Genomic DNA, 27096 nt, shown 5'->3' on the forward strand with positions numbered 1-27096 from the left:
AGTATCAGATAAAGACATTTCTAGGAATGCACAAGAAAAAATTCTGCCCTGATATCTATCCTTGCAATACCAGAATTTAGTTCATAACTTTTACCTTGATAACATCTTAGAGACGGAGGCTGCAGCGTCAACTATTTGACTCATTCCTATACAGAGCTCTTTTAAAAGTGCACAGTTTCATCATAGGTGCCAAGTATTTCTTCACAGTCTTTCATTTGCTTAGTCAGAGAGATTTCTGTAACTAAAATAAAGATGTGTTTTTGATGTGGATGCAGTGATATCCACATAAATCCTACAAAATGCAGTGTAGTGATGAACACAGTCTCAAAGTATTCAGGGTCCCTTAATCTTTATTCTGGGAGTACATGAGAAGGCACAGCAAAGTGTCCTTTGAGGGGTGTGCACGATATCTCCAGGATCTCCTGCTCTAGATGTGAGCCACATGACTTTCTCACAACCATTCCTGACTACAGTTCACTACCTCTGGAGACCCACCTACACTGTGTTTGTTTCCTCAGCCCCAAAGCCCCTGACAGTGGCCTTGCCCCACTCCCCCAGCTGAGACCTCACGTCCCCTCCACTTATGTCCCATCCACAGCAAGTTTCCCTTGAAGCATCAGTGAGATCAGGCCTCAAGACTTCTACCGAGAACTTGCCAAATGCCAAATTTCAGATGTTTTCAACTCAAAACCAGGAATCTGACCAGATTTTCTTGAAAACAGGCCCAGTTTCATTTAAAACGTGTTACAGACTTCAACAAACAGAGTCTGGGTTTTGACTTTCTTGTGAAACTTGAAACCACATGTGTTCTGCATGGTTTAGGTTTTTGTTGTGAATATCTTACACAGCTCTATGGGAATAGCCTTTTCTTGTGGGCTTTTAGCATTTCCTATCCCAGCCAGAACCATAAAAAGCAAAGGCTGGAAAATATGAAAACTTCAATTATGTGGAAAAAAGGGGACTTAACTTTTTAAACCTCAGACAGTGTTTGTGTTCATTTAGAGTGAAGAGTGAAGTTTTGAATTTATTCATGTTTTATTTTAGCTGTTAGCCTTAATTAGGTACATTCAGGGGAAATCACTTCCCCTCTAATATAAAATCATGGAGCCTGTGACACATGGAAATTATAAACACTTTGAGTGACTTGGGAGATGGGTGTTGGTTTTGCAGCAGCCAAAGAGCAAATATTTACAGTACATTATGCTTCACTTCTAAATTATTATCCTCCCCTTTGGAATAATCAATTTGCCAAAGACAGATTTCTACTAATGTTAGTGCCCTCTTCATCCATTTTGTTGCAGACAATTATTTTTCCCACATTTATATGTTGAAATTTCTTGCCCTAGTTCTCTGCAGAGTAAAATGAAAACTGAGGAAATTCTTAATTTGTCATCTCTTTTGTCCCTGATTCACACCATGGCTTCTGACAAGCTCTTCCACTTCTGTGAGTCTGTCTTTCTTTTTTCACAATAAAAACACAAATACTTAATTTCTAAACAGAGATAATAATTAATTCATCTCCATAATAGGATCTTAAAATAAAAATTTATATGTAATGTTAATTAGTGGTATCATAATTACTTATTCCAAAAGCCCAAAGAAGCTGTTACTTTACAGATTACTTAAATTAATGCTAAAATACCCCCATCTTTGGTCTCACAGGGTTCACTTATGGGAAGTTGTATACAAGAAAAGTAATACTATGACATAAAGGAGAAGAAATAATTACATATGCCATTTTTATTCCCCTGATATAACTTCTGCAGAGCATGATGTGCTATTAGGCTTTGCAATAAAAGTGCAGCAACCTGGCTTGGCGCTTACAATAGCTAAAACCATCTGCGTACGTGTAAAACCTTTGCTGGCAGGTTTCCATGTGCGGTTCATGCATTCCTTCGCCTATGCAATTTGAAGCTGTCAAAAACTAATTAAATAATTATGTGGTTGTTACTGCAGCTGTGTGTATTCTTCATTACGTTATAAGGCTGTGGTTTGAGGCACTCTCCTGCTCTAGGTTTCAAAATATTAGTAATGGAAGGTGTGTTGTCACTGCATGTTCAGCTGCTGCCAGAAAAAGCAGAGAGGGAAGGGAACAGCCTTTCATGTCAGTCTATCATTACACTTCATACTGTATGTTCCCTTCATACAGCACAGAGGTGAAAATACAAATTGACTTCTTGCAGCCCCTTCTTGTTGGTCAGAATTTGGCATGGCCTGTCCTGAGTAGAGGACAGAGAAAAGCCTTTGCAGTTCTACCACAGGGGGTGGGTGCATATCTGTAGCCTGTAGGTTGTTCTGTAGTGCCCCTCAGCCTAGCAAGGTGATCTGGAGGCTGACAGCAGGAGAAGAGAGAGGTTGTGGAGAAGAGCACTTCATCGCCTCCTTGGCCAAGATGGACACTGCTGTCAGTCATGCTCTTGACTCACTCCCGGACCCCAAGGAAAACATTCCATTGGCCCAACTGCCCTAACAGTAAATCATGGATAACTTTGTATTACCTCCTCCAAGAACGCAGCAGAGCTTGTTAATGACAGTGATTCAGCTTGATCTAAGACTGAGGGTGCTACCTAGATGCAACATGGTATAACAATATTCTGCCATTGTCAATGATGCTAGATTACCACATCACCACTCAATAGCACTAAATTTTTAGTTGAAGAATAAAGAGCTGTCACTGCAATAAAGTAATCACCAGTCATTCCCCCACCTTCTGTCGGAAATTATTCTTGTACACATGGCTACTATTTACATTGAAAAGAATAGGGTATATGAGTACTGAGAGCCAGCCCCGCCTCATGTCTCCTGCCCACAAGGGGAAAGAGGAGGGTAGCAGTCCCAGTGAAGAAGGGATCAAATCTCTTCACAGAGGAAGACATTTCTCAAGACTGCTTGATGAGTCCACTGAGGCAGCTAAATCCAGGTAACACTGCTCTTTCCAGACAAAACCAGCCCATATCAAAGATGTTTTCCACTACTACAAAAGATATGCCCTGTTTGCACATGCACTGTATAATTTACATTCATCTTTTGGAGGAACAGTGGGCTACTGCAGCAGCAAAGCTGCAGCAGTAAAATATGATAAATTGGAGACATTCTGCAGCAAAGCAGGATGCCTCAAATTTATCATATTTTTGGAGCTACTTTACTTTTGGTAAGTTTTTCCTCTAATTTATGGAAAGGTCTCATCATCTGCAGTTGTTTGCTTGGCTGAATGTTCAAAATACTAATAAAGGGAAAATCCAGATGCTAATTTTCTTAGTATTATACCTGCAGTATAATACATGAGTGAAGATCCCTTCCTTCTAACGTCTTCAGATAATTTATTACTATCAGTGCAGATGCTACATTGCCTTCCCCAGTGCACTTGGCAGCCATGACAAGGTGGCTTAAAATCATCTGTTATCTCTAGCAGCCTTTTTTCTAGAGCCTTTCTCATACTTTCCTTCAGAAAGCTTATAGGTGAGTCATAGTAAAATTCCTGAAAGCTAAAATTAAAAGAAAATAAGCTACTTTTTCTGAAAACCAAGCTGGAAGCTAATGACCCTTCCAGTTTTCAAGGGATACCAGGCAGCAATGCATGTCTTTGGGTCCCTCTTGTGGTCTGGAAGCAACTAGCTGCCATCATCAGCATGATCCCAAACACACAGCACACATGCTCCCAGAAACATGGCCAGATCCAGCACAGATAAAGAAAGCGAAAAGGTGCCAGTAATCTGTGATCCATGTCCGTTCGTTATCATTACCAAAACTATTGAAATTCCAGGGAAATATATGTACTACAGAGCTACTCCCTTTTTTGTTGAAGACTTCTTGATTAATAAATAATAATTATTATTTATGAAACTATTGTAGATTACAACACAACATGTATAAAGGGCATCAGAATATGACTGTGTTTCAGATAACTTCCAGATGTACATCCAAGATAGTATATTTGAGATTTTGAATAGATGTACACTCCAGATTTTGTGCATTCAAGACCTGTATATGGTATATTTCTATACTCAAGATTTTGTAGGCACTCTTCATCTGAAGCATAGCCTTTGGGATTACTACAAAGAAAAGTCTGTTTGGGGCAATATAAATTTAGTTTTGGGGACATCTTTTCAATTATTAAAACATGAAAAATAAACTTACCCACTTTTCAGAGCTCCAGTATGTTGGTAGGATAACCTCAAAACCAGCTTCAACATCTAGGCTATAGCTTGAAATCACAAACTTGGGAAAGACAAGAGAAAGATGGAGTGAGAAAATTTTCTTTAAAATGGGTCGCCCTGGCCAAAGCAGCAACCCCATTTTGGTACCTGGCTCTATCCAAGCACTAAGAGGCAACCAAGCACCAAGAAAGGCAAATAACATCAAGTCCTGGGGATAAGATGCTCCAAAGGAGCTTCAGTAGCGTTGGCTCCTCCCTTCACTGCTCTTGCTACTACTACAGTTACTCAGAAGGCATAAAAGGGTCACAGAGACATAAAGCAGCATCTGGGCAAAGAAACCAGTGCAACATCTGAAGTCATAAAGCACAGCAAAATGTAGGATCAAAGGAAAGTGTGCTTATGAAGGAGGCTAATTCCAGACAAAAGGCTGCTTGTTGCACCCTTGTTTTCTCCATCATCCAGCTGCCTGCTCTGGCCATACCAATGTTCAACCTTGCTAACTAATGGGAAATGTGACAACTTCACATCCTTTTTACTGCCCAAATCCCCATCACCTCAGGGCCTCAGAGGTCTCCCACACCCCCCAGATATAAGTGCGCAGTTTTGCCCATATTCCTAAAAAAAATTATAAATATATGATATGCCACTCTTCCCTCCTTGCCTCTGAACAGCTCCCCAGAACTGCCAGACACTCCTCTGAGCCTCCTTCTCCTAACTCCCACTGACCCCTCCCAAATTTCTTCACCTACCTGCACCATCATACCCACCATCAGGTCTAACACTACCACAAAACCACACTTGTCTGCCCACAAAGAGTTATCTTGCTTTCATCCCCAGGGAAGTAAAATTCAATTTTGCCTATGTCACACAGAAGCCTTTAACTACCCAGCGTTTATTTGTAATGTTGGCTCACTTTTACTTGCCGCAAAGGAAACTTTAAAGAAAAAAACTATTTTCTCCAGACTAAGGGCAAATGTACTAGTACATATATCAAACATCCATCAGTGTAGTGTGGAACAACTTGCATCTCCAATTTTGCCAACCAAACTCCCTACACGCTTTCTTGGGAACTATAAACAGCAATATACATCAATATGTTCAGACAAAACCTCATTGTTTCTTTGCCAATAATCCTTTAATCCACATATCTAGTGACCCAACATTAGAAAGACAATCTTAAAGCTTTTGGCTTAAGACTGTCCACTTTCCTAGATTCCCCATTTCAGAAATATTTACATCTTCTTACATTCCTCATGTACTCAAGGGGCTTTTTAAACTTGCCTAAATACAAATAACCTGATGCATGTGAAAAGATAATACAATATATTTCTAACACTGGACAGTCTGTAACATTGGACAATGCATATTTTGAAAGGAATAAAAACAAAAAAGCAGAATTAGTCTTTTATGCATTATTGTTGTCCTGCTTCCTTTTAGAGGAAAGGCAGATCTTTCTCACATAAAGATAATGTGCCTCCACTGCTTGGAAAACCACACCATAATAATGCTAACAATTCCTTAAATGCCAGAATTATGTAGTCAAGGCTGACTGGAACTAAACCTGAATTTCCTTATGTCCACTGCCCTCTTAAGAATACATATGCTTGGAAGAGGAAACTAGTCCAAAAATGTTACCTTATTTCTCTTCATTCCTTGACATACTGCTTGTCAAGAGAGTGGATCTCATAAGTGAAGTGAAGACTGGCAAACACCTTGGCCACAGACACCACAAAGTGATTGAGTTTAAAATCTCTGTTGACAGGACGAAGAGTGCCAGCAAACCCTCAACTCTGGACATGAGGAGAACAGACTTCAGGCTGCTCAGGCAATTAGTAATCAGGTCCCAGGGGAAAATGTTTTTGAAGTGTTGACATCCATCAGTACTGGCCACTTAAACATTGCCTCTTTTAAGAGCCATTCCCAACAGTCACCGGTCAAGCTGGAGAGGCAGAAAACCAGCCTGGCTAAACAAGAACATTCTCTTGGAAATAAGGCAAAAAAGGAAGGTGTATGCCCAGTGGAAGCAAGGTCAAGTGACATAGGAAGAACAGAGAGGTGCTGCTTGCCACTGCAGGGAGAAAATTCATGTGGCCAAAACTCAGCTGGAGTTGCAGCTGCCAAAACTGTGGGGAACAGTAGAAAGAGTTTTTTCAAACCCATTAGTGGCAATATGCAGTATAAAATAGCATTAGCCCATTGCAGGATGAGGATGGTCACCTCACAAACAGGGGCATGGACAATGCAGGGGTATGTAATGCATTCTTTGCCTCCTGTCTTCAACACAGATGGACTGTTCTGGCTAAGGTTTCTCAGGGAATTTCTTCCCATTTGTTGCCAGAGAAATGGTGACACACTACTGAAATGATTCTGTGGAAGGAAGGAATGGGGGTTTGGCAGTTCTCTGCTGGAGGTAGGCAGTCTTTGCCAGCTTGGTGAGGAGACGGCTGTGGTTCTGGGTGCTCGACTGCTCAGGGGCTCGGTGCTGCTGCAGCATTCTCCTTGCTGCCGGTCCGTGAGCCCGCTGCTTACAGGAGCTGCTGGCTGACTGGGACCTGCCATTCCGAGGGGGCGCTCACCATCTGTGTGAGTGTTTCAGGGGAAGATTGGGCCCTCCCCTCCTCTCTCTGTCCAAAGAGAGGGTCCCTGCTGTTGGTTGACTGGAATGTCAGCAGCTGCCTTTGCTAGGATACTCACACTGTACACATGGAAATTACTCTTACTGCTTTGTTGTTGTTGCTTGCTCTGTCTTCTTACATACATATATATTTTCTAGTAAAGAACTATTGCTCCTTTTCCCATATTTTTATCTCAAAGCTCCATAATTTTGAAATTATAATAATAATTTGGAGGGAGGGGATCATCTTTCCATTCGAAGAAGGTTCCTACCTTCCTTGGCAGACACCTGTCTTTTAAATCAAGACATAGACAAGGAGGGTCTCAGTGCCCTGAGATGGAGGACCATAACTGCAGGAATGATGAACTCCCAGTCAACCCTGAAATTGTGCAGGATGTCCTGCTCCAGTTGTATCCCTACAAATCTATGGGGCCTGTTGAAATTCATTCAAGAGTCCTCAAAGAGCTGGCTTATGCAATTACAAAATCACTCTGGATGATTTTTGAGTGGTCTTGGGAAACCAGAGAAGTCCCAAATGATCGCAAGCTGGAGAACACTGACATGATTTTGAGGAAGGGCAAAGAGGACCCAGGAAACAACGGGCCTGTCAGTCTCACTCCAGTGCCTGGTAAAGTTATGGAGAAGCTTATTCTGGGGCTACTGAAAAACACCTGAAAGACAACGCAGTTATCAGTCACAGCCAGCACAGCTCATGAGAGGGAAGTCCTGCTTATCAACCAGGTTTTCTTTCATGACTGGGTAACCCACCCAGCTGACCAAGGGAAGCCAGTGAAGTTTTTGATGCTGTCTCTCACAGGATCCTTCTGGACCTACTGTGCAGCCTCAGCTGGATAAACACATCAGGGCATGGGTGAGCAGCTGGGTCACGGGTCAGGCACAAAGGGTGACAGTGAATGGGGTGACATCAGACTGGGGACCTGTCACTACTGGGGTTCCACAGGGCCCCATCCTCAGCCCTCTGCTCTTCAACATCTTCATAAATGACCTGGACACGGAACTGGAAGGGATACTGAGCACGTTTGCAGATAATACAGAAATGGGAGGAGCTGTTGACTCTTCCAGGGCAGGGAGAGGCCCTGCAGAGACATCTCCACAAACTGGGGGTCTGGGCAATCACCAGCCATAAGAAGCTCAGCAGGGGAAAGTGCTGGATTCTGCATCTGGGATGGGGCAGCCCTGGATGCATGGACAGACTGGGAATGAGGTGCTGTAAGCAGGGCCATGGAAAGGGACCTGGGGGTCCTGGCAAGTTGAACATGGGTCAACAGCACCCTGGCAGCCAGGAAGGCCAACCCTGTCCTGGGGTGCATCAGGCACAGCATCACAGCTGGGCAAGGGAGGGGATTGTCCTGCCCTGCTCTGAGCTGGGGCAGCCTCACCTCCAATGCTGGGAAGAGTTCTGGGCAACAGCAAACTATTAGAGAGTATCCAAACATGGTGAAAGGCCTTGAAAGGTAGCCAAGGCCACTTGATCTGTTCAGCCTGGAGGAGACTGAGGACAGACCTCACTGCAGTTACAACTTCCTCAGGAAGGAAGGAGGAGGGGCAGGATCTGATCTCTCCTCTGTGTTGATCAGTGACAGGACCAATGAGAGTGGCCTGAAACTGTATCTGGGAGGGTTTAGGTTGGATATTAGAAAAAAAGTTCTTCACCCAGAATGAAGGGTGGATGGGTGCTGGAACAGGATCCCCAGGGAAGTGGTCAGAGCACTAGCCTGATGGAGTTCAAGAAGCATTCAGAAAATGTAATCAGGCACATGGTGTGGCTTGGGGATGGTGCTGTGCAGGGCCAGTAGGTGGACTCGATGATTCTTGTGGGACTCTTCCAATTCAGCTTATTCTGTAATTCTGTGGACTTGTGACCTCCAAAACAAGCTTTCTTCAATTTTCTTAGCTATGTCCTCTTGCCCAATCTGAAATCTTTTTGGGGAAGAGTTGGGGGACTTTGCATATTTACATTAGATTTTCAGGCATCCAACAGCCTCAGCAGAAAGCAGTGCTGGTTCACACCAGACACTACTGAAAATCCTCCATGTTCCACTCGGGCACAAGAACAGCATCCATCCTCCAAGAGGTCTGCAGAAAAAAATCCCATCTTTCCTTGTTTATCCAGATTGACCAGAGACAGAAGGTACAGCTGTAGGGGCACAGGGAGTGTGCTGTCCCACCACAGAGGCTGAGTGCAACGGGACAAAGCACAGGTCTTCTGTGATCCCACAGGCACCACTTCCAACACAGCTCTGTTCATATGTACCTGCACTGTGCAGCTACACAACATACTAAAGATACTGTCCAGAACCAAGTAATTTTCTGGGTCTTGTCCTACTGTGTAACTGTTATTCTCAGTGCTTCAAAAGAGACTTTTGGAGGTAAAACATGGGAAACTTTTCCCCAGAAAGAACATTATTACAAAGTCATATTCTCTCTCATCTGCATGTAGCTTTTCACTTTTAACAACTCATATTACAAAATCACAACTATAACTAATTTACCTTAAAACTTAAGCAAACATTTTCAGTTTAAATACATAAAGATAACACATGGGTCTAAAGATAACACATAAGCAGCCTGATTTTAGAGAAACTAAGGACCATCACTGAATTGAAGGAAGATCAATATTTCTGAGTACACAGAGTGCACAACTTGGGAGTTTTACTGCCCAGTTGTTACAGGCAAGCAACTTGAGAAAATCTTGGTGTAAAAGGGACTTTGGCCCATGCTGTTTGCCTAATTATGGCTATTTTCTATTTTTAAAGTCAATAGAAACATATCTTTTCTAAAGAACTGAGTATCTGACTCCTCATGTTTACACATTCATATATATACACATATATGTAAGTACATGTACTTAGCCTATATTTACTGAAAGCATTTAATTCTTTTTACAAAGCAATGCTTCCTATAAACAGTAAATTAGAGAAACCAATACTATCTATACAACAAGAAATTTGCACAATAAGCAATTTGTCATGTTCTGTACCTAAAATTTATTCTAATATTCAAAAAATCCATTAACCTGGGAACTAAAAAACATGTGGGGGTCGTAAAACTATCCACTTAATAAAAGACTTACAATGTTTTTAGCTAACTGAGGAACTGGGATTTTGGTTAATGGAAAGGATTATTGCTTAATATTTTCCGTAACGTCAGCAACCTTGTCAAAATCCCCTGGTTGCTCTGAGAGTAAGAGACATCTGTTTTACAGGGTGAGCACATATCCTGGAATGTCTGCCATCAGGCAGCATCACAAACAGGATTCATTATACCTTCACATGTTGAGCATGGTTTACACTTCACAGTGGCATGGAAAAATCCCATAGTCAGCTTATTCCCGTATAAGCTTTGTTGTAGACACAGTCTTACAAAGTCCCCCTGCCAGCATCCTTTAACTTATATGGTGAAAAATTGCAGGCTGTATCAGCATGCAAACCATTTTGCCTTTTTCACTGCACCACAGGTTTGACATGTAACTTCCATCAGGAGGATTTGCCTGTGTAGCTGTCTCTCTTGCTCTAGCTTGAAGGTTGTGATCAGTGGTGCAGTCCAGTTGAAGGTTATTTTCTGGTGGCGAGCCCCATGGTTTCATACTGGAGCCCCTACTGTTTGATATTGTCATGAATGGTACACAGTGTGCCCTCACCAAGTCTGCAGACAGTACAAAACTGTGAGGAAAGGCCAATATGCCAGAAGGTCCTGGACAGCCCTGGAGAAAGTGGGTCACAGGAACCTCATGAAGTTCAACAAACAGAGTGCAAAGTCTTAACCCTGGGGAGAAACAACATCAGGGGCAGGTAAATGCTGGGTTCTGAACTGGCTGAAAACCAGCTCTGCAGACAAGGGACTGGTGGTCTTATGCACACCAAATTTACTACGAACCAAACATTTGAAGAAAAACATGTCAGAAGCTTCTGGAAAGGACATTACAGGCAGGCTGAAGGATGTGATCCTTTCCCTCTACTCAGGCTTCATGAGTTAAATAGATGTTTGGCCCAGTTCTGGGCTCCTCAAATCAAAAAGAAGCATGGTCAGATTGAAGCCAGTCCTACAGAGGGACATAGAGATGATGAAGAGACTTCGGCATCTTTCATACAGGAAGAGGGTGAGAGAGCTGGCCTCTTCATCTGTGGAAGACTCAAGGGTATTTCATCAGTGTACACATGTACACAATGTGATAGTGCAGAGATGACAGAGCCAGGCTCTACTCAGTGATGTCCCCGAGAGGACAAGGACATGAGGACAAATCAAAATACTGATTTCCATCTGAAAGTATTTTTTACTGTGAAGACAGTTAAAGTCTGACAGGACTGCCCAGAGAGGCCACAGCATCTCAATTCTTTGAGATACTCAGAATCCAAGTGAATGTGTTCCTCTGTAACTTGTTCCAGGTTACTCTGCTTGACAGAGATTTATAGACTAGGGAATCTCAAGATGTCCCCTCCAAATTCAGCAATTCTGCGACAGTAGTATTGACAAACCTGTGGAACTACACTGAAGTTTACAGATCCATGTTACTGGACAGACATGTATTCTAACTCTATCTATATGAACAGAAGGTATTACCCTTTCAATTTATGAGATTTTTTCATCAGGACTTTTATTTCTCAAATTCTTAATTGTATAACAGATATAGGCATATTTTCTTTCTGAGGGAAGTGACTCACTTCTGAGGAAAAATCAGATATAGAGGTCTTCTAGAGCTTTTTAAGAACATGATAGTTAGCTAAATATGTTTCATCTGCCTCTCATACAGTCTCTGTACTTCAGAGTAAAGAAATTATTCAGGTGAAATCATTAGAATAAGAAACTCTTTCACAGAATGGTAAACTATTCTAATATATTCTGTTAGATGCTACTGACACAGAGGTCTTGGAAGTGGTACATGCTAGCTGTAATCTAGTGATCCAGAGGAATGGCAGAAATCTCAGCCTGGGAGGGCAGGCAAAGCAGAGATTGCACAGAAATTGTGGCAAAAGGCTCTACTTACTGGACCAGTCTGAAGCTTGTGCTCCCATTTCCCCCTGACCATGCACTGTCCTTATCCAGGCCAGTTAAGTTTGTAACTATGTTTTATTATATTAACCATGTTTTATTGTACTTTTATTTCACTGCAAAAGCATGTCTTTACATCACATATTCATGGGTGGTTTGAGCTGTAATTTTTCAGCAATGTTTTGAATCTGCTGCCATCTAGTGAGCAGATAATCAATTTGAAATGTGTGGGCTTTGCGGACAGCAGTGGTCTTAACTTCAAGAACATGCAGGATTTTGTTCTGCTCTCCCTTCATATTAAGGTGTAGCTTGACCAACCTGATCTCCTTCTATGAAGAGGTGATGCACTTAGGATGAGGGAAGAGCTGTGGCTATCTATGCACCTTACTAAAGACTTTAACACCATTTCCCAAGGCATTCTAGCTGATGTCTTCGGTAAGTGCACTTTAATGCAGTTCACTGCATTAAAAACTGGCTGGGCCCATAGGGTGTTTGTGAGTAGAGTTATATTCAGCTGGCATCCTGTCACTACTGGGCTCCCAAAGCTCAGGGTCAGGGTCAGTCCTATTTAATGTCTTTGTCAATTATTTGGATGAGGAGATTAGCTGCACCCTCAGTCATTTCCCAGATGACACCAAGCTGGGTAGGACAGCTGACCTGCTGAAGGGCTGGAAGGCTCTACAGAAGGATGTGGACAGGCTGGATCATGGGCTGAGGTAAACTGTATGAGGTTCAAATAATGTAAACTACCAGGTCCTGCCCTTGGGTCACAACAACCCTATTCACTGCTACAGGCTTGGGGCAGAAAGGCTGGAAAGCTGCCTGGTGGAAAAGAATCTGGGGCTCCTGGTCAACAGCTGGCTAAAACACAGGCCAGCCCACACCCAGGTGGCCAAGAAGGCCAATGGCAACACGGCTTGCATCAGAAATGTTGTGGCCAACAAGGCCAAGGCAGTGATTGTCGCTCTGTACTGACACTGGTGGTGCTGCACCTCGAGTACTGTGTTCACTTTTGGGCCCCTCACTGCAAGAAAGATACTGAGGTGCTGGAACTTGTCCAGAGAAGGTCAAAGGAGCTGGTGAAGGGTCCTAGCACAAGTCCTATGAGGACTTGAGCAGCTGAGGGAACTGGAGGTCTTTAGCCTGGAGAAAAGGAGGGTCAGAGTAGATCTTATGGCTCTCTACAGCTGTCTGAAAGGAGTATGCAGCCAGATAAAGGTTGGTCTCCTTTCCCTGGTAACAATGGGATAAGACAAGAGGAAATGGACTCAAGTTGCACCAGGAGAGGTTTAGATTGGATAGCAGGAAAAATTGCTTCACTGAAAGGGCAGTCAAGCATTGGAATGGGCTGCCCAGGGAAGTGGTGGAGCGACCATCCCCAGAAGTATCTGAAACACATGTAGATGGGACATTATTTAGTCGTGAGCATGGTGGTATGGGTTAACAATTAGACTTGATGATCTCAAAGGTCTTTTCCAAATACAAGGATTCTAAGACTCGTTTCTCATTAAAGGGGGAAGGTACCAGTCTACTCACACCACCACACACAGTGTGCAACCCTGTAGTTCTTCCTGCATGATAAAGAGAGAGAACATGTGGAAGTGGGACACTAAACCTACTTGGAGACTTCGGGTACTGGAAGGAAACGCAACAGCCAGAAAGCATTCACCCAGAACAATTACTGTATCTCTGTCTGTTGAGCCAAGTAGAAGGGACTTCCATTTTGCAGTTCCAAAAATCAAGCAATAAAGACCCCAACCAGGAATAGAGGGGCCTTGTCTTCAGCCAGGCAGAGGACTGGTTTTACTGGACTGTATGCATTCGATGGCCTGTAACATCAGCCCCACAGGAGTCTAAAGATCTATTGGACACTGGTGCACAGTATACACCAAAACCACCATTTACAAAGAGGCAGAATCTGTCTCTGCATCTGGAGTAATGCAAGTATCGTCAGAGCTGTCCATGTTGGAGGCTGAGGTAACCCTATCTTACAAGCAGCAATTGCGACCAGCCCAGAGATCCATGCGTCCTTGCCATAGAATACCAAAGGAGAGAGTATTTCAAGGACCCAAAAAGGTACCAGTAAGCTTTTGGTATAGCTGCCATGAGTACAGAGAGGATTAAACAGCTCTCTGGTTTGCCTGGTCATTCAGATGATCTTTCCATTGTGGGGTTGCTGTAGGTAAGAGAACAGCAAGTGTTAGGACAATGCATCAGCTGCATACTGAACCAACAGAGACTCTGCAGCTCCCATACATAACCCAATCCAGTGACTGGAGAGTCAAGGAATCATCAGTAAGACTCATTCACCTTTTAATAAGTCCCTCTAAGTCAGAGCAAAAATATAACAGAAAGTAGAGGCTAACAGTGGACTGCTACGTCTTGAATGATGCCACACTGCCACTGTATCAGACACACTAGAATTCCAATGGGAACTGGAGGCAATGGCAGCCAAATGGTATGCAAACACTGATATCACTAATCCCTTTTTCTTGATCCTTTTGACAGCAGAGTGCAGGCCATAGTTTGTTTTCACATGGAGGGTTATCCAATACATTTGGAATCAACTGCTCCAAGGGTAGATACACAGGCCTACCAGTTGACGCAGAGAGATCCAGCCTGGACTCAAACAAAGTGAGACTCCTGAAGACTTGCAATATATTAGTGACATTATTATGTGGCGCAACACAGACAAGGAAAAGTATGAGAAGGGGAGAACATTATTGCCAATTCTCTTGAAAGTGGGTTTTGCCATGAAACGAGGTACGGTCAATGTACTTGCACAGAAAATCCAGTTTGCAGGAATGAAATGGCAAGATAGGCATAATCATGTCTCAGTGGATGTGATCAATAAAATAACAGCTATGTTTTCACCAACTAACAAAAAAGAAACACAAGCTCATGGGTGGTGGAGGTTTCTGGAGAATGCATATTCTAGGTTACAGTCTGATTGCAAGCCCTCTCTATCACATGACCCATAAGAAAAACAACTTTGAATGGGGTCCTGAGCAGCACTAAGCCTTTGAACAAATCCAGTAGGAGACAGTTCATGCATTAGCACTTGGGCCAGTCTGAAGAGGACAAGATGTTAAAAATGTGCTTTATACTTCAGCCATGGTTAATGGCCATACGTGGAGGCTCTGGCAGAAAACTCTCAGAGGGACTCAAAGTTGACCCCTAGGGTTTTGAAGCCAGGGATATAGAGGATGTGAAAGCCATTGCACTCCAGCTGAAAAAGAAATACTAGCAGTCTGTAAAGCAATTTGAGCCACCAGTTGCTAATGAAGCACAGTTCCTTCTGGTGCAATTTTGATTGCCCATGCTCTTCTGAATGTTCAAAAGGAGACTTTCCTCTACATGCAACTGATGTGACATGACTAAGTGGGTCACACTGATAATCCAATGAGTTCACATGGGAGGCCTTAACCAGCCAGGAATCCTGGAAGTGATCATGGAGTGCACAGAGGGACAAAATTTTGGAGAGTCACTAGAGGAGGTGGCCCATGCTTAAGAGACCCCACTGTGTAAGAAGTTATCAGAAAATGAACCAATATGCCTTGTTTACAGACAGATCCTGTCATGTTATAGGAAAATATTAAAGGTAGAAAGCTGCTGTGCTATATATTAAGTTGAAGAAACTGCTGATGGACAAGGTAAACTGAGTCAGTCTGCAGAAGAGAAAGCACTGCAGCTGGCTTTAGACACTGCTGAAAGAGAACTGTCTCTGGATTGTGGCAAATGCCCCAGGGGTGGCTATAGCAATGAAAGCAGAGCAGGCGGCAGAGCAGAATTAAACCCATCTGGGCTGTTGAATTTCAGTGAGTTATTGCTGCTCATGTGGTGAACCTGGTTGTAAAAGCACATCACATAAGGGTTTACGTAGCAAAGAGTCTGCCATTGAAGAATATCAAAACAATGAGCAGGCGGACCAAGCTGCTAAAATGAAAGTGACTCAGATGTATCTGGACTGTGAATATAAGGGTGAACTATTAACATTGGGCTGGTATGAAAGTAAACCAGTGTGAGAAATTAAGACCACCCAATTACCTTAACAGACATTTCAGGTCAAGGTTACAATTTCATAGAAAGATTACAATAATGCAATAATACACATTAGAACTGGCTTAGATCCATAAAGTCAGACTACAGCCCAGAATCCTGTTGGCCTGTGGTCACAGTCCTATCAAGTGGTGACTGCAGTCCTGTTGAAGTGATGGTTGCAATCAAAAGTGGTGGTCCTCCTCTGGATCTACCCAGGGGTCGTGGGGATCCCCAAACACCAGAATTATACATAGTCAGGTTCAGATGGGAATGCTCTGTACCTCCCCCAGGGCAGGCAGTTTCACAATGGAATGATGTAATACTTTGAGTCATTGCAGCTGCCTGTTCTGCTAGTGCCGTTGAGTCCATTATGGGCCACTGGCAGACATGATCCCTTCTGGATCGGTGGGACTGTGCTGGTGTTTCCCCAGAAGGAGTTAGTACTGCAGTCATTTGTGAAGAAAAAGAAACACTCCCCTCCTCAGAGGGTTTGGCTCTTCTCCCTTATCTCATTTAACACCCAGCTTGTAGCCTGAGGTGTCAGCTGGGCAACTGCTGGGCATCTACTGCAAACCCATCATTAACAGTTTGTCAGAAATGGTGTAGAGGGCACACCCCAGTGCTAAACTGGAATTCTTCTCCAGTAATCAGGACATACATTCAAGCATTGTGAAATACTTTTAGCAGAAGCCACTTGGCTAGTTAACATTAGAGCATCTGCCACTTGACCGGCTGAATCAAGGTCTCTGTGCACTGCAGAAGAAGAAAGATCCAACCAGTACGTATGAGAAAGTGACTAAAAGAAACAGTTATTCCTTCTTCAGGAAAGGGTAAATCTATTCATGGTATGGTTTTGGTTGGACTTGGTAAATGCAGTAAGATGGGCAAGTGCAATGTGCACCTCAAGGTGATTTAATCCTGAGTGAAAATAATTCACTATTTGAGTTGTAAGATGGCAGTGTTACTCAACACTGTATATCACCACTGCTATGGCTGCAACCTATTGAAGGTATTATAGCAAAAACCTCTTGCTGCTAGCAAAGCTAGAGACAAGAGCAGGAATTCATTGTCTTGTTAAAATTTACAGCCTAGTCCAAAGGGACCTGGAGAATGGATGGATGTACTTTTAAATGATTGTAAAACGTGACTTGATCTGGTTGTTACAGAAAGCCCTACAGCAGAAACTACTCCAAGGATGATGAAAGAATGAATACAATGAAGGATGAACATCATAAGAAGCAGTTGACAGGAAAAGATGTGTGATAATGTCTTTGCAAACAATTTGATGGCTGAGGATATGGTTGTTGTGTCTTTGAAATGGGTCTCAATGTTTCTACCAACCTCAAGCAGCGGGTTTGTTACATAACCTAGACAGATTGACTCTTGAATTTTAGGATAATAGATAAATGGGTCCACACCGAGTGTACTGCAGAACCTAGAAAACTTAAAATTTTGAATTTTGGAGGAAAATCACAGGTTCGAGGGGGGGAATATGTGGTAAGTGGTTCAGGAAACCTGTGCCTTTGTAGTTCTTCAGCCAATGGGGATAGAAAGAGGGCAACATGCAGTTGGGAATCTAGGACAAAAGGAGGTTTCATCCTCTAAAACCTCTAGAGAGAAACCTGACGGGGGTATGCCCCAGTGGGCCCTTTCCCTTTATAAAATAAAGTTGCAGGACTCTTCTCTCTCCTTTGCGGACACTGGCTTTCCATGGTGTGATTTTCCACACACAGTGTGAGTGCAGCAGTGACCTAACCAGAGCTGCCTTCAGTGCCAAATGACTCCAGGCAACACACTACTTCTCCCATCCTGAGTGACCACCATAACAGATGGAGCACAAAGTCAAACAACAAATAAACACAGTGAGCATTTTGCTGATAATTATGGACATTTCACAAACATTTTAAGGGGAAGCTGGTATTTGATAAGGTGGGATCTTAACATGACATGAATTATATGGAATAACTAGTGGAAAATGTTCTAGTTTGGGCTGGGGTAGAGCTAGATTTCTTCATGGTAGCTGGTATGTGAACAATGTTTTGGATGTATGTTGAGAAAAGTTTTGGTAATACAGAGTTTTAGTTACTTTTAGTTACTGCTGAGTAACACTTAGCATCAAGGCCTTTTCTGCTTCTCATACTACTCCACCAGCAAGTAATCTGGAGACACACAAGAAAAAGGACACTGTATTTGGCCAAGTTCTTTTGGGGTGTAAATGGCTATATCCACTGTCTTCCAGAAAAATCTCATCATAAAGTATCAGACAGGTTTTCTGATTTATCTGCACGTGACACAGTCTATCACCGATGAAGACAAAAAGCAACATTGTCTTCATCAGTCTATCACTGATAAAGACAAAGAGCAACACTTCCAACATTCCTTCTAGCAGCTTAGTAGCTTTTTAACATGGAGAGTGTTCCAACACCAAAATGCTGAGGTGACAAGGCAAGTATGGGGCGAGGCTCCAAGAGCTGTCTGAGTCACAGTCAAAACAGGAGTCTACCTCTGCTTCCTACCAACTCTGTGCCTGGGCAATCCCATCCACATTAGCACTAGTATGGCAAAAGTGTAATCCCAAACTGGCCCAGTTTGTCTCACAGAGTCACATAAAAATGCAATCCTTTATTCCTGGGTGAACAAGCTTTCATAAAGGAAAACAGTATCTTTTCCATAACAGCAAAATGAAACAAAACCTATTTAAAGGATATATAAAATATTTGCTTTCTCAAATTGTAGAACAAAATGTCTGCCGCAGATTCAAGACCAGTACTCAAAAAATTCCAGAGACTACATTTCTTAAAAAAAATAAAATTGTGATGCCCAATTCTGTGTTTGTTCTTTAAGCTCAGTCTTATAATTTATATGCATCTGGCTAGTCTTACTTTATTTAGTGAGTTGTACTCTTTTACTATTTCTTTATTTCTCTCTCTTATTTAATTACTGATTAATTCAGAAAGAGCTGCTAGTTATCTTTCTTGTTTCAGTATAGTTGTATTCCACATGCTAAGTTTACTTTTTTAAACAAAAACTGACTAATTGCACCTTCATGATACCTATTTAGGAAAAAAATCTCACTGGATCAAAATTTAGGCTTTCCAAAAAAGCAGCATATGTGTTTAGGACACATGACACTTTTAGCCCATTACCTCTTATTTTTGTCTGACCATAGAAAATGCTAGTATTTGAGTATACAATAATCCATCTAATTGAAATTTAAACGTTAATCACTGACTTTTATAAAAATCATAGGTATTTTAGCATCATAAAAATCACAGAAACTTTAGATAGTCTTGCATGGCTGCATTAGGCAGAAGCTTTCATCAGACCAAAGATTGTTTGACCCACCATAGCCACTATGACATAAGCTGAGCCTGACATATGCTGAGCTATGAAACAGGCTGAGCCTGCAGCCACTCAACAATTTTATGGAAGAAGGAGGCAAGACAGGGTTCAGAAACATTTTCATGTCATGTTTTGGTATCTCAGCCACACCTGCTTACAGCAATTGTTTTGGTAAGATATGCTATCCTTCCATGCCAGGCCCTTTCCAGAAATACGAATGCAAAAGCATGGTAGAAGAAGATCCTTCTCAACAAGCCAGTAAATTAGGCAGTAAATTAAACTTGTTTTCTGGGAGATAATTGCAATGTACATTATTCACCTCTTCAATGACCAAGAAGATCAATGGCTTCCTAGCCTCTATCAGCAATGGTGTGGCCAGCAGGACCAGGGCAGTGATCGTCCCCCTGTACTCCACACTGGTGAGGCCGCTCCTCAAATCTTGTGCTCATATTTGAGCTCCTCACTGCAAGAGCATTGCAGTGCTGGAGCCTGTCCAGCGAAGGGCCATGTAGCTGTGCAGGCCTGAGGCAGCAGGTCTGGAGTCCTTCACCACTCCAGGCTGAGAGAGCCTGGTGTTTAGCCTGGAGCAGGCTCAGGGGAGACCTCTTTGCAGTCTACAGCTGCCTGAAGGGAGGGTGCAGCCAGGTGGGGGTCGGCCTCTTTTCACATCATAAGGTGCCACGACAAGAGGGCAGAGCCTCGAGCTGAGGTAGGGGAGGCTCAAGCTGTACACCAGGCGTAATTTCTTCACAGAAAGGGTGATTACAGCGGCAACGGCCTGCGCAGGGAGCTGGTGGAGTCACCTTGACAGAGGTTTAAGGAAACACGCAACACGTCGGCGCTGGGCCACGCACGTCCTGCAGGCCCGCCGGGCCGGCTCCACCGCCGCGCCCGGCCCTGTGCCCCCCGCCCCGCGGAGGGCGGGCCCGCGCTGCCGGAAGCCTCGCGCGAATCGGGCGCGCCGGGGGAGCAGCGCTGCTTCCGTCGCGCCACAATGGCGAGCTCTGGGCGGCGGGCGGCCCGGCGGTAGCGGGCGGTGAGTGCCCTTCTCTTGGCGGCTGGCGGCGGGCCGAGGCCTTTCCCGGCGGCGGCCTGTGCCCCTCGCTCGCCCCTTTTCCTCCCTCTCTCCCTCCCTACATCTCTGGGTCCCCTCGTGCCTGGCCCTGCCGCCACCCTTCTGCTCGCGGGCTGTGTCCGGCCGAGGCGGCAGGTTTGGGTTATGCTGCGCCGCAGTCCCTCCACCGGCGTCGGGGCTCGACAGGAGGGGGCTGGGGACCCTCGTTAACCTGTGGGAGGCGGAGGAGGAGCGAGCCGGGAGCTGCAGCGTGGCGGCAAGGGAGCCCTGGCCCGCCTGCCCTAGTGGGTTCCCTGCGCCGGTATCCCAACACCTGCGCCCGGGTCCCGCCGGCAGCCTGGGCGACGCTGCCCGGTGCTGCAGGCCCCGCTGGCAGCCGTGTCCTGCCCGTCTGCGACGCCGCTGGCCCCCAGGGCAGCCCCCTGCCCACACCAGGCTCGCACCTCCAGTCGTGGTCGGGAGCTGGAGGCGAACGTAAACTTTGACTTTTCTGTTTCCTTCCCGTGCAGGGACCTGTCGCCATCCAGCCTAGCGGCAGGGTGTGGGCGTTGCTGCTGGGGATGACTCTAAAACAGGCTGGGTTTAGGTCACTCAGGTTTGAAATTCAGGTTTGACAGCGTTTCTTGCCTGAAATGGGAAGCAAGTGCACTTCGTGCGTTTGAAACTTTTCTTTCCGCTCTTGGCTGGAGCAGCTGCATTTCCAGAGATGGACATAACTGGGTAAAATACTGTTCTTTAGGACAGGAATCCTGTTCGTTTTGTTGCTTGTGTGGGACCAAAAAACTACCTTCATTTTAAGAGGGTCATAAACACTAAAAGCCTCAGATCTGTAAAATGCAGACACGGAGATTCTTAAGAGTGCCTTTGTGGCATGTAGAACTTTAAAAAAATTAAAATGTGAAAAATCATGTACCCTACTCCCATATTAATGGCAACAGAAGGACATTTTGTGATATTTAGGTTCTTGCAAATGCTCTTTACAGTTTTATCTGCATCCTTGAGAATATATGTGTGTTTTGAGAAAGAGAAAATCTGGTTTTTTTGGTTGTATGTGTCTATATTTAAATCATAAAATACTCAGTGTTGAGAAGACCACTGCCCCTTAACATGTTTTACACAGTCTCTTCCTGTAGTTCCCTTTTCACAGTCCACATGGTTTATTTGACAGCATTGGAGTTAGAGCTCTGGGGGAGTGTTTTGCATTAAGAAAATGGAGGTAACCAAATGTCCTGGTTTAGGGCAAATTTGTTAAAGAATCTGCAAAGGAGGGCCCCTCCAGAAAGCAAAACCCACATGGCCCCTCCCCCCAACCGGTTCAGGAAGAAATTCCTTGGAGAGAAGTGGAAAGAACCTGTTTATTGGACAGGCACAGCACCCCCCAGCACACAAAATGAACAATACCCGATGACACGGCTCTGAGAAAGATGGCAAAATCAGAGTCTCTTTCGGGGCTGGTGGCTCTGTTCTCAGTCCCTCCAGCGCTGGGGCAGCTGCTGCAGCCACACGGTGCAAACTCTCGATGTTCCCAGGTCCCAGTCCGGAGCAGGTTCGAGATGGTCACAGAAACAGGAGAGGAGAAACAGTCCAGGAAGGAATTTGGACTGTTTAGCTAAACTAGCTAATAAGCAGAAGCAAAAGCGAGAGCAGAAAAGAGAGCAAGCAAAGCAGCAAGCTGGAAGCAAGAAGCCAAAACAGCCCTGTGTACTGCCCCTCTCTGTGTCCCTGATAAGAGAAACCCAAACAAAACTTCCACTCTTCAGAGCCGGTCCTAAAGGCACAGAACAGATGAATGGGGATACAAGCATCATAATGTCACCCCAGGACACCAGATAAAGGGGGATGGATGTGCAAGCAGTTCAGTGGTCTAGATGTTTTAGACAATGCTAAAATAATATGAAATAGGAGTGCTTAATACTGAGTGATGGTCTGCCTGAAATGTGCAGGAGAGCACATTGTTTCTAAGTCACTGTATCGTACTTGCCTCATAGCTAGATTGCAACTTAACTTCGCATCTCTCTGTCCTCTGATGATCACAATTTTCATTCTTAACAAAGTGAACAGTGTCTACTGTAGGCAAAGAGGAATATTCTGATACGTAGAATGGCCTTGGGGACATCCTTCCCTCCTTTTTTGCCTCCTTCAGCCATTCTTCCAAAGCTTTCCTGTGTTAAGCTGAGGCTGATGTAGACTCTTAAAATTTTCTATCTGTCCTAAAGACCCTAGGTCCTGGAAAAGTCATAGGCCATCTCTGCATTTTACAAGCCACCCAAAGGTGTTAAGACATACTGAGAGAAGAGACCTAGCTGAGTTTTGGAGTGCCTTTTCTTGCCTTGGTTTAATCCAGGGCTTAGATTGTTGAGATTTCCATAGCAGTTAATACACAGTGTTCATTCATTGATTGATTTTAAAATACAGCTTTTAACTTTTTGATTTCTAGGTCGGAATCAATGAATTGAACAGCAATAACCATGGGAGATGCTGCAAAACCTTGCTTTGCCAAACAAAATAAGGAACAGGAAATTTTGCATCCAGAAGAATTAAAAGAAAGTCCCTTACAGATAGACTACCAAGTTATGGATGAATATGGAAGTGGCTGTAGCAATAAAATAGATACCAGCCTGCAAAAGAAAAAGGGAACTCCAGGTCATTATGGAAGCAGTCCCAGGCGAGGGCCACGAAGTGTTTTGAGTAGCCCAAATTCGCTTAAAAACACAGCTTACTGTCAAGGGTCAAAGTTAAATGATATCCAAAGAGACCACATGAAGAAGTGGGGATCTGATGATCACCATGGTACTTCTGACACCTGGAGAGAGTACTGTTCTATTGCCAGGATTCCTGGGCATGGCAGGACAAGAAAGGACTCTTTTCACGAGGTTGAAGGTTCTGGACACAGAAATGTAAGACGACAACTTCAGGAAGATTTAATGAGCAAAGATGTGCCAGACATGCAGAAAGGAAGTTCTGGTAATCACATGTTTCTTTGTTTTGCATAGCTATCCAGTAAAGTAGCTTACTACATGTGTTACTGAAAAGTAAACTTTCAAGATTCACTATTAAAGCAAAAAAGTAGTTTTCTTCTGTCATGTATTGCAAACTATTGACTGCTCTGTACTTCTAGCACTTCAGACAAATTATTACAGCAAATAATATAGAACTTGTTTTATAGATTGTGTTGTCTTTATAGTTTAGCCTGTGAGTGATAGGAGTAAGTAGATTGCAGCATCTGTGTAATGTCCCTGTTTATTGTTTTTCCCATACAATCTGATGGATCTGTCAAGGCTGGTGAGAGATCTTTCAATTAAGCTGATAACAGGGTCAGATTTTTGGCGCTACCAATGAGGTCTTTAACAATGTGTTGAAGATTGAAAGCAATGCCGTGTCAGTACTGTGAGAACTCAGTACAGCAATAACTTGAGTCTAGTTCTTCATATATATTTAACTTCCCTGTGAGCAGTTGGTACTAATACTCAGAGTACAAACCCAAAGCATTGAAATGTCAGGAATGACAGCCTAAGGGAGGGTGAAGTGATTGATACAATAGTGTTTTCATTGATTGCAAGTAAAGCAGAAAAAGGAAGCTTAAAAGAATATAGAGAATAAAACTTGTGTGTGATGCTGCTAGCATGGAATGCCGGTTGACAAGAAACCTGTCTTATTTTATTTAAGAGTGGAAGCCAAAGACAATAGTGATCAGACCCTCTGCTGAAAAGAAGAGCTCTGGTTGGTTGACACTAGGAAGTCCAGCAATTAAATGTCCTTTCCTGTGATACTAGCTGTCACTAAAAAGAAACTGCGAACAGGTGTGCCCAGTGTCTCATTGTTGGAAGTAAGCTTCACACAGCTCAACCTCACTTTTCTCATGAGGAGAGAGCAGGATGTTTTCACAAATTTCTTCTTCTGTTAAAGTTTTCTTTAGTTTCTTCTTTTACTGGATGTAATGGACTTTTTTCTGTGAAACTTCAGGAACTCACTGAAATAGATTTTTGGAACAACTGGCAATAATATTGGAAAACTTAAAAGAGAAGTGAGCTACTGATTACAGGAATGGGCATGTGTCTCTTAAAAGAGGAATTAAAATAATAGGTGTGCAGTTTAAATCTTGGGGGGTCAGTTTTGGAACAAATAATATACTGTAAGTATTTGAAAGGTAACAAAGATAAGAAGTAGTAAGTATGCATTTTTTACTAGAGGTATGCCAAGCCCTAATTTAGTTATTTAAAATAAACATCAGTCCCCTGTGGACATGGGAAAGGCAGTTGGTAGGTATTGCTTGTACTAGTACTGTACTACTTTGGATACTCTTATGTGACCGTTCTGTAAGTAAACTAGTGGAAAATTATCTGGATTAAATTAATGTAAGAGAGAGCTAATAAGGTAACTATACCCAGAAAATACTAAAGATTTTGTCAGTTAAAGAAAGTAGTGAATGAACATCTAGTGAGTGAGGATTCTATTCCATTCAGTGTTTGTTATACTACTGCAATGATGAATGAAGACAGAGACCTATTAATTGTGTGCTCTGAAAATTGAATATGCTGTGGAGCTGGTAGGAATGGAATGCAGGACAGCAGGAAGGTCAATTAAAATAACTTTGCACAGTTGGAGAAATGACCTACATATAGGATGAAATACAAAGGATATGTAAATGCCATTGTTTAACGAGGAATATTAGCTGTGCAAATAAAGGAGGAAAAGTTACCATAAAGTAATACTTTTTTTTTGGACAAGAATCTGAAATGATAGTGAATCAGAAGATGATAATGAGTAGTCATTATCATGGGGTTGTGAGGCATGGAAAAAGGCTCACAGTCTGAAGTACCCCTTTTTCTGAGTAGTCCTCCATCTAGTTTTGGCACCCCACTTGTATGAATAAAATGGAAGCTGTGCAAAGAAAAGCAAGAAGGTTGTCAAGATATGTAGGAAACAGAAGCTATTCAAACTGTAAAGAATGCCCAATATTTCTCAAAATGAAGAGGGTAAGGAGGCATAGTAGCAATCATCTGTGTAGGAAGCTGTAAAAAGCTGATTAGTAAACTATATTGTTTCTTTCCAGTAGATGGGGCACAAAGCAATGAGCCTAAAATTGAGCAAGAAAGATTCAGATAAGGAATAAAGGTCAAGTTTCTAAAGGTAAAGCTAGGGAGGTTCTGGAGAGGTTGTCTGGACAGCTCATGGAAAAGATACTTGAAGGCCTTTAAGAACAGGTTAGCTGAGCATTGCTCAGATTTGACAGAGTTTGTTTCATCCTGCTGTGAAGCACAGGCATAGCATAGCTCACCTCTTGAGGTCCCTTCAGAAGTTCTGTGTCAAGTAGCAAAATTACTAAAAATGTTTCTTCTAGCATTTACTTGAAATATTTTGCGCAGTTTTGCTTTTCATTGCCTTCATGTCTTTTTTTATTGTAGCTCATAAGGAAGTTTACGAAATCTCTGAGACACTGGTCTTTAGTACTTTATTTAATCATTAACCTGTAATTAGATTGTCACTGTTGTACCTACCAAATATTAGAAGTATTTATTTAGTTTGTAAATTTTTTAGAGTAATTTGTTGGCTAGTGAAATAATTGATAAGTAGGTAGTTGTCACGAGCTTTTCTGTGAAAACATTGATATACCTCCAGGTTCTATCCACACCGATTAGTTACAAAATGCAATGAAACAGATGTGGCACATCTTAGGAATTTGAGCAGAAATGTTGATGCAGAAATGTAGGATGGATGTGGGGAAGGTTCAGAAGTTCAGACTTCTATTTCTGCTCCCTGGAGATTCCTTCTACACCCTATTAGGCCTAAATTCTCTTTATTGCTGCTTAGCTTGTGCTGCAGCTGAAAGAAAGAAATTATATTACCATCTTTGCCCTGATGCTGTTTACACCACTAATACATGCATGCTGCATAGTGAACTGAATCAAATAACTGGTCACAATTACACAACTCTGTTGCTACCCTTTTGCCAATCAGAGACAAAAATTGTGGTCATGAGAAAGAAATTTTTTAAGGTATTTGGAAGAGGAATTTATCTGTTTGGGTTTTTTTTTTCTTTTTTTTTTAATTACTACAAATTAAACCCTCATTCTATGATGAAAGTTTGGGGAAAAGGGAGCTTTAGAAATCCCAGGCATTGGGACGTCCTGTATAGCTGTAGAAGTGAAAGGCAAGGTGTGAAAATCTGATGTGTATTTTTATTCCTGAGATGATTTTTACAGGGGCCAATAGCAGCTTCTACTTCAAAAATTTGCTTAAAAGTAGAAGTGGTATTTAGCTTAATTTGTTCCAGACCTTTTGCTGTAAACACAACAAGCTTTTAAGCTTTATTATTATGATAATGATGACAGTTTTGCATCTTTCTTAAAGCAATGTGCACATACTTAGCAAGTCCATTCTTTAGTCTCTTTAGCCAGCAGTGGTGCTTACTTTTTTCCACTTGTTCATTTAATATTGTGAAGGTAGTACTGATCCATATACTGGTTTAGCTGAAAGGCAAATTACATTATCAGTGGTAATATTTCTTTGTTAATAAATTGTCATATATGAGCAAAACCACAACAGTGCCATACCAGAGTGCTGCTAGGTCTTACAAATCATTCAGATTGGACTACACTTTTTAATTCTGTCATACTTGTAGTCTAGCTTATTTGGCTACCAAAGCCTAGCCAGGCATCCCAAAATCTTTGGATATACTCTGTATTTTCCGTGTAATGACATACAGGTGTATCTATTGCATTTAGTTCTATTCCCTTTTTTTGCCAGTTTTAGCAGAGGTGTCTAAATGAGGGAATTTTCTTCAGTGGAACAAATAAATTAATTTATTTGTCGTTTGGGACAAAGGTCCTATAGATTGTGATACTAATATACACTTA

At 42.8% G+C, this 27096-nt stretch overlaps 1 protein-coding gene across 3 annotated transcripts in view; it reads left to right on the forward strand.

The window, feature by feature from the left end:
- Nucleotides 1-20121: 20121 nt before the first annotated feature.
- The window catches only part of TUT7 (terminal uridylyl transferase 7), a 33861-nt gene continuing 26886 nt past the window's right edge, over nucleotides 20122-27096 (forward strand). For 2 of the 3 annotated variants that reach the window (XM_058043711.1, XM_058043714.1), the window contains exons 1-2: nucleotides 20122-20200; nucleotides 22677-23203. In XM_058043711.1, coding sequence (XP_057899694.1) covers nucleotides 22708-23203 — 496 coding nt within the window. In that variant the 5' untranslated portion in view covers nucleotides 20122-20200; nucleotides 22677-22707. Of the gene's footprint in view, nucleotides 20201-20872; nucleotides 20960-22676; nucleotides 23204-27096 lie in introns of those variants that run through there. The other variant, XM_058043713.1, reaches the window with a different exon arrangement.

Source organism: Melospiza georgiana, chromosome Z (assembly GCF_028018845.1).
Source record: "Melospiza georgiana isolate bMelGeo1 chromosome Z, bMelGeo1.pri, whole genome shotgun sequence".
In the NCBI taxonomy this organism is placed as follows: Eukaryota; Metazoa; Chordata; class Aves; order Passeriformes; family Passerellidae; genus Melospiza; species Melospiza georgiana.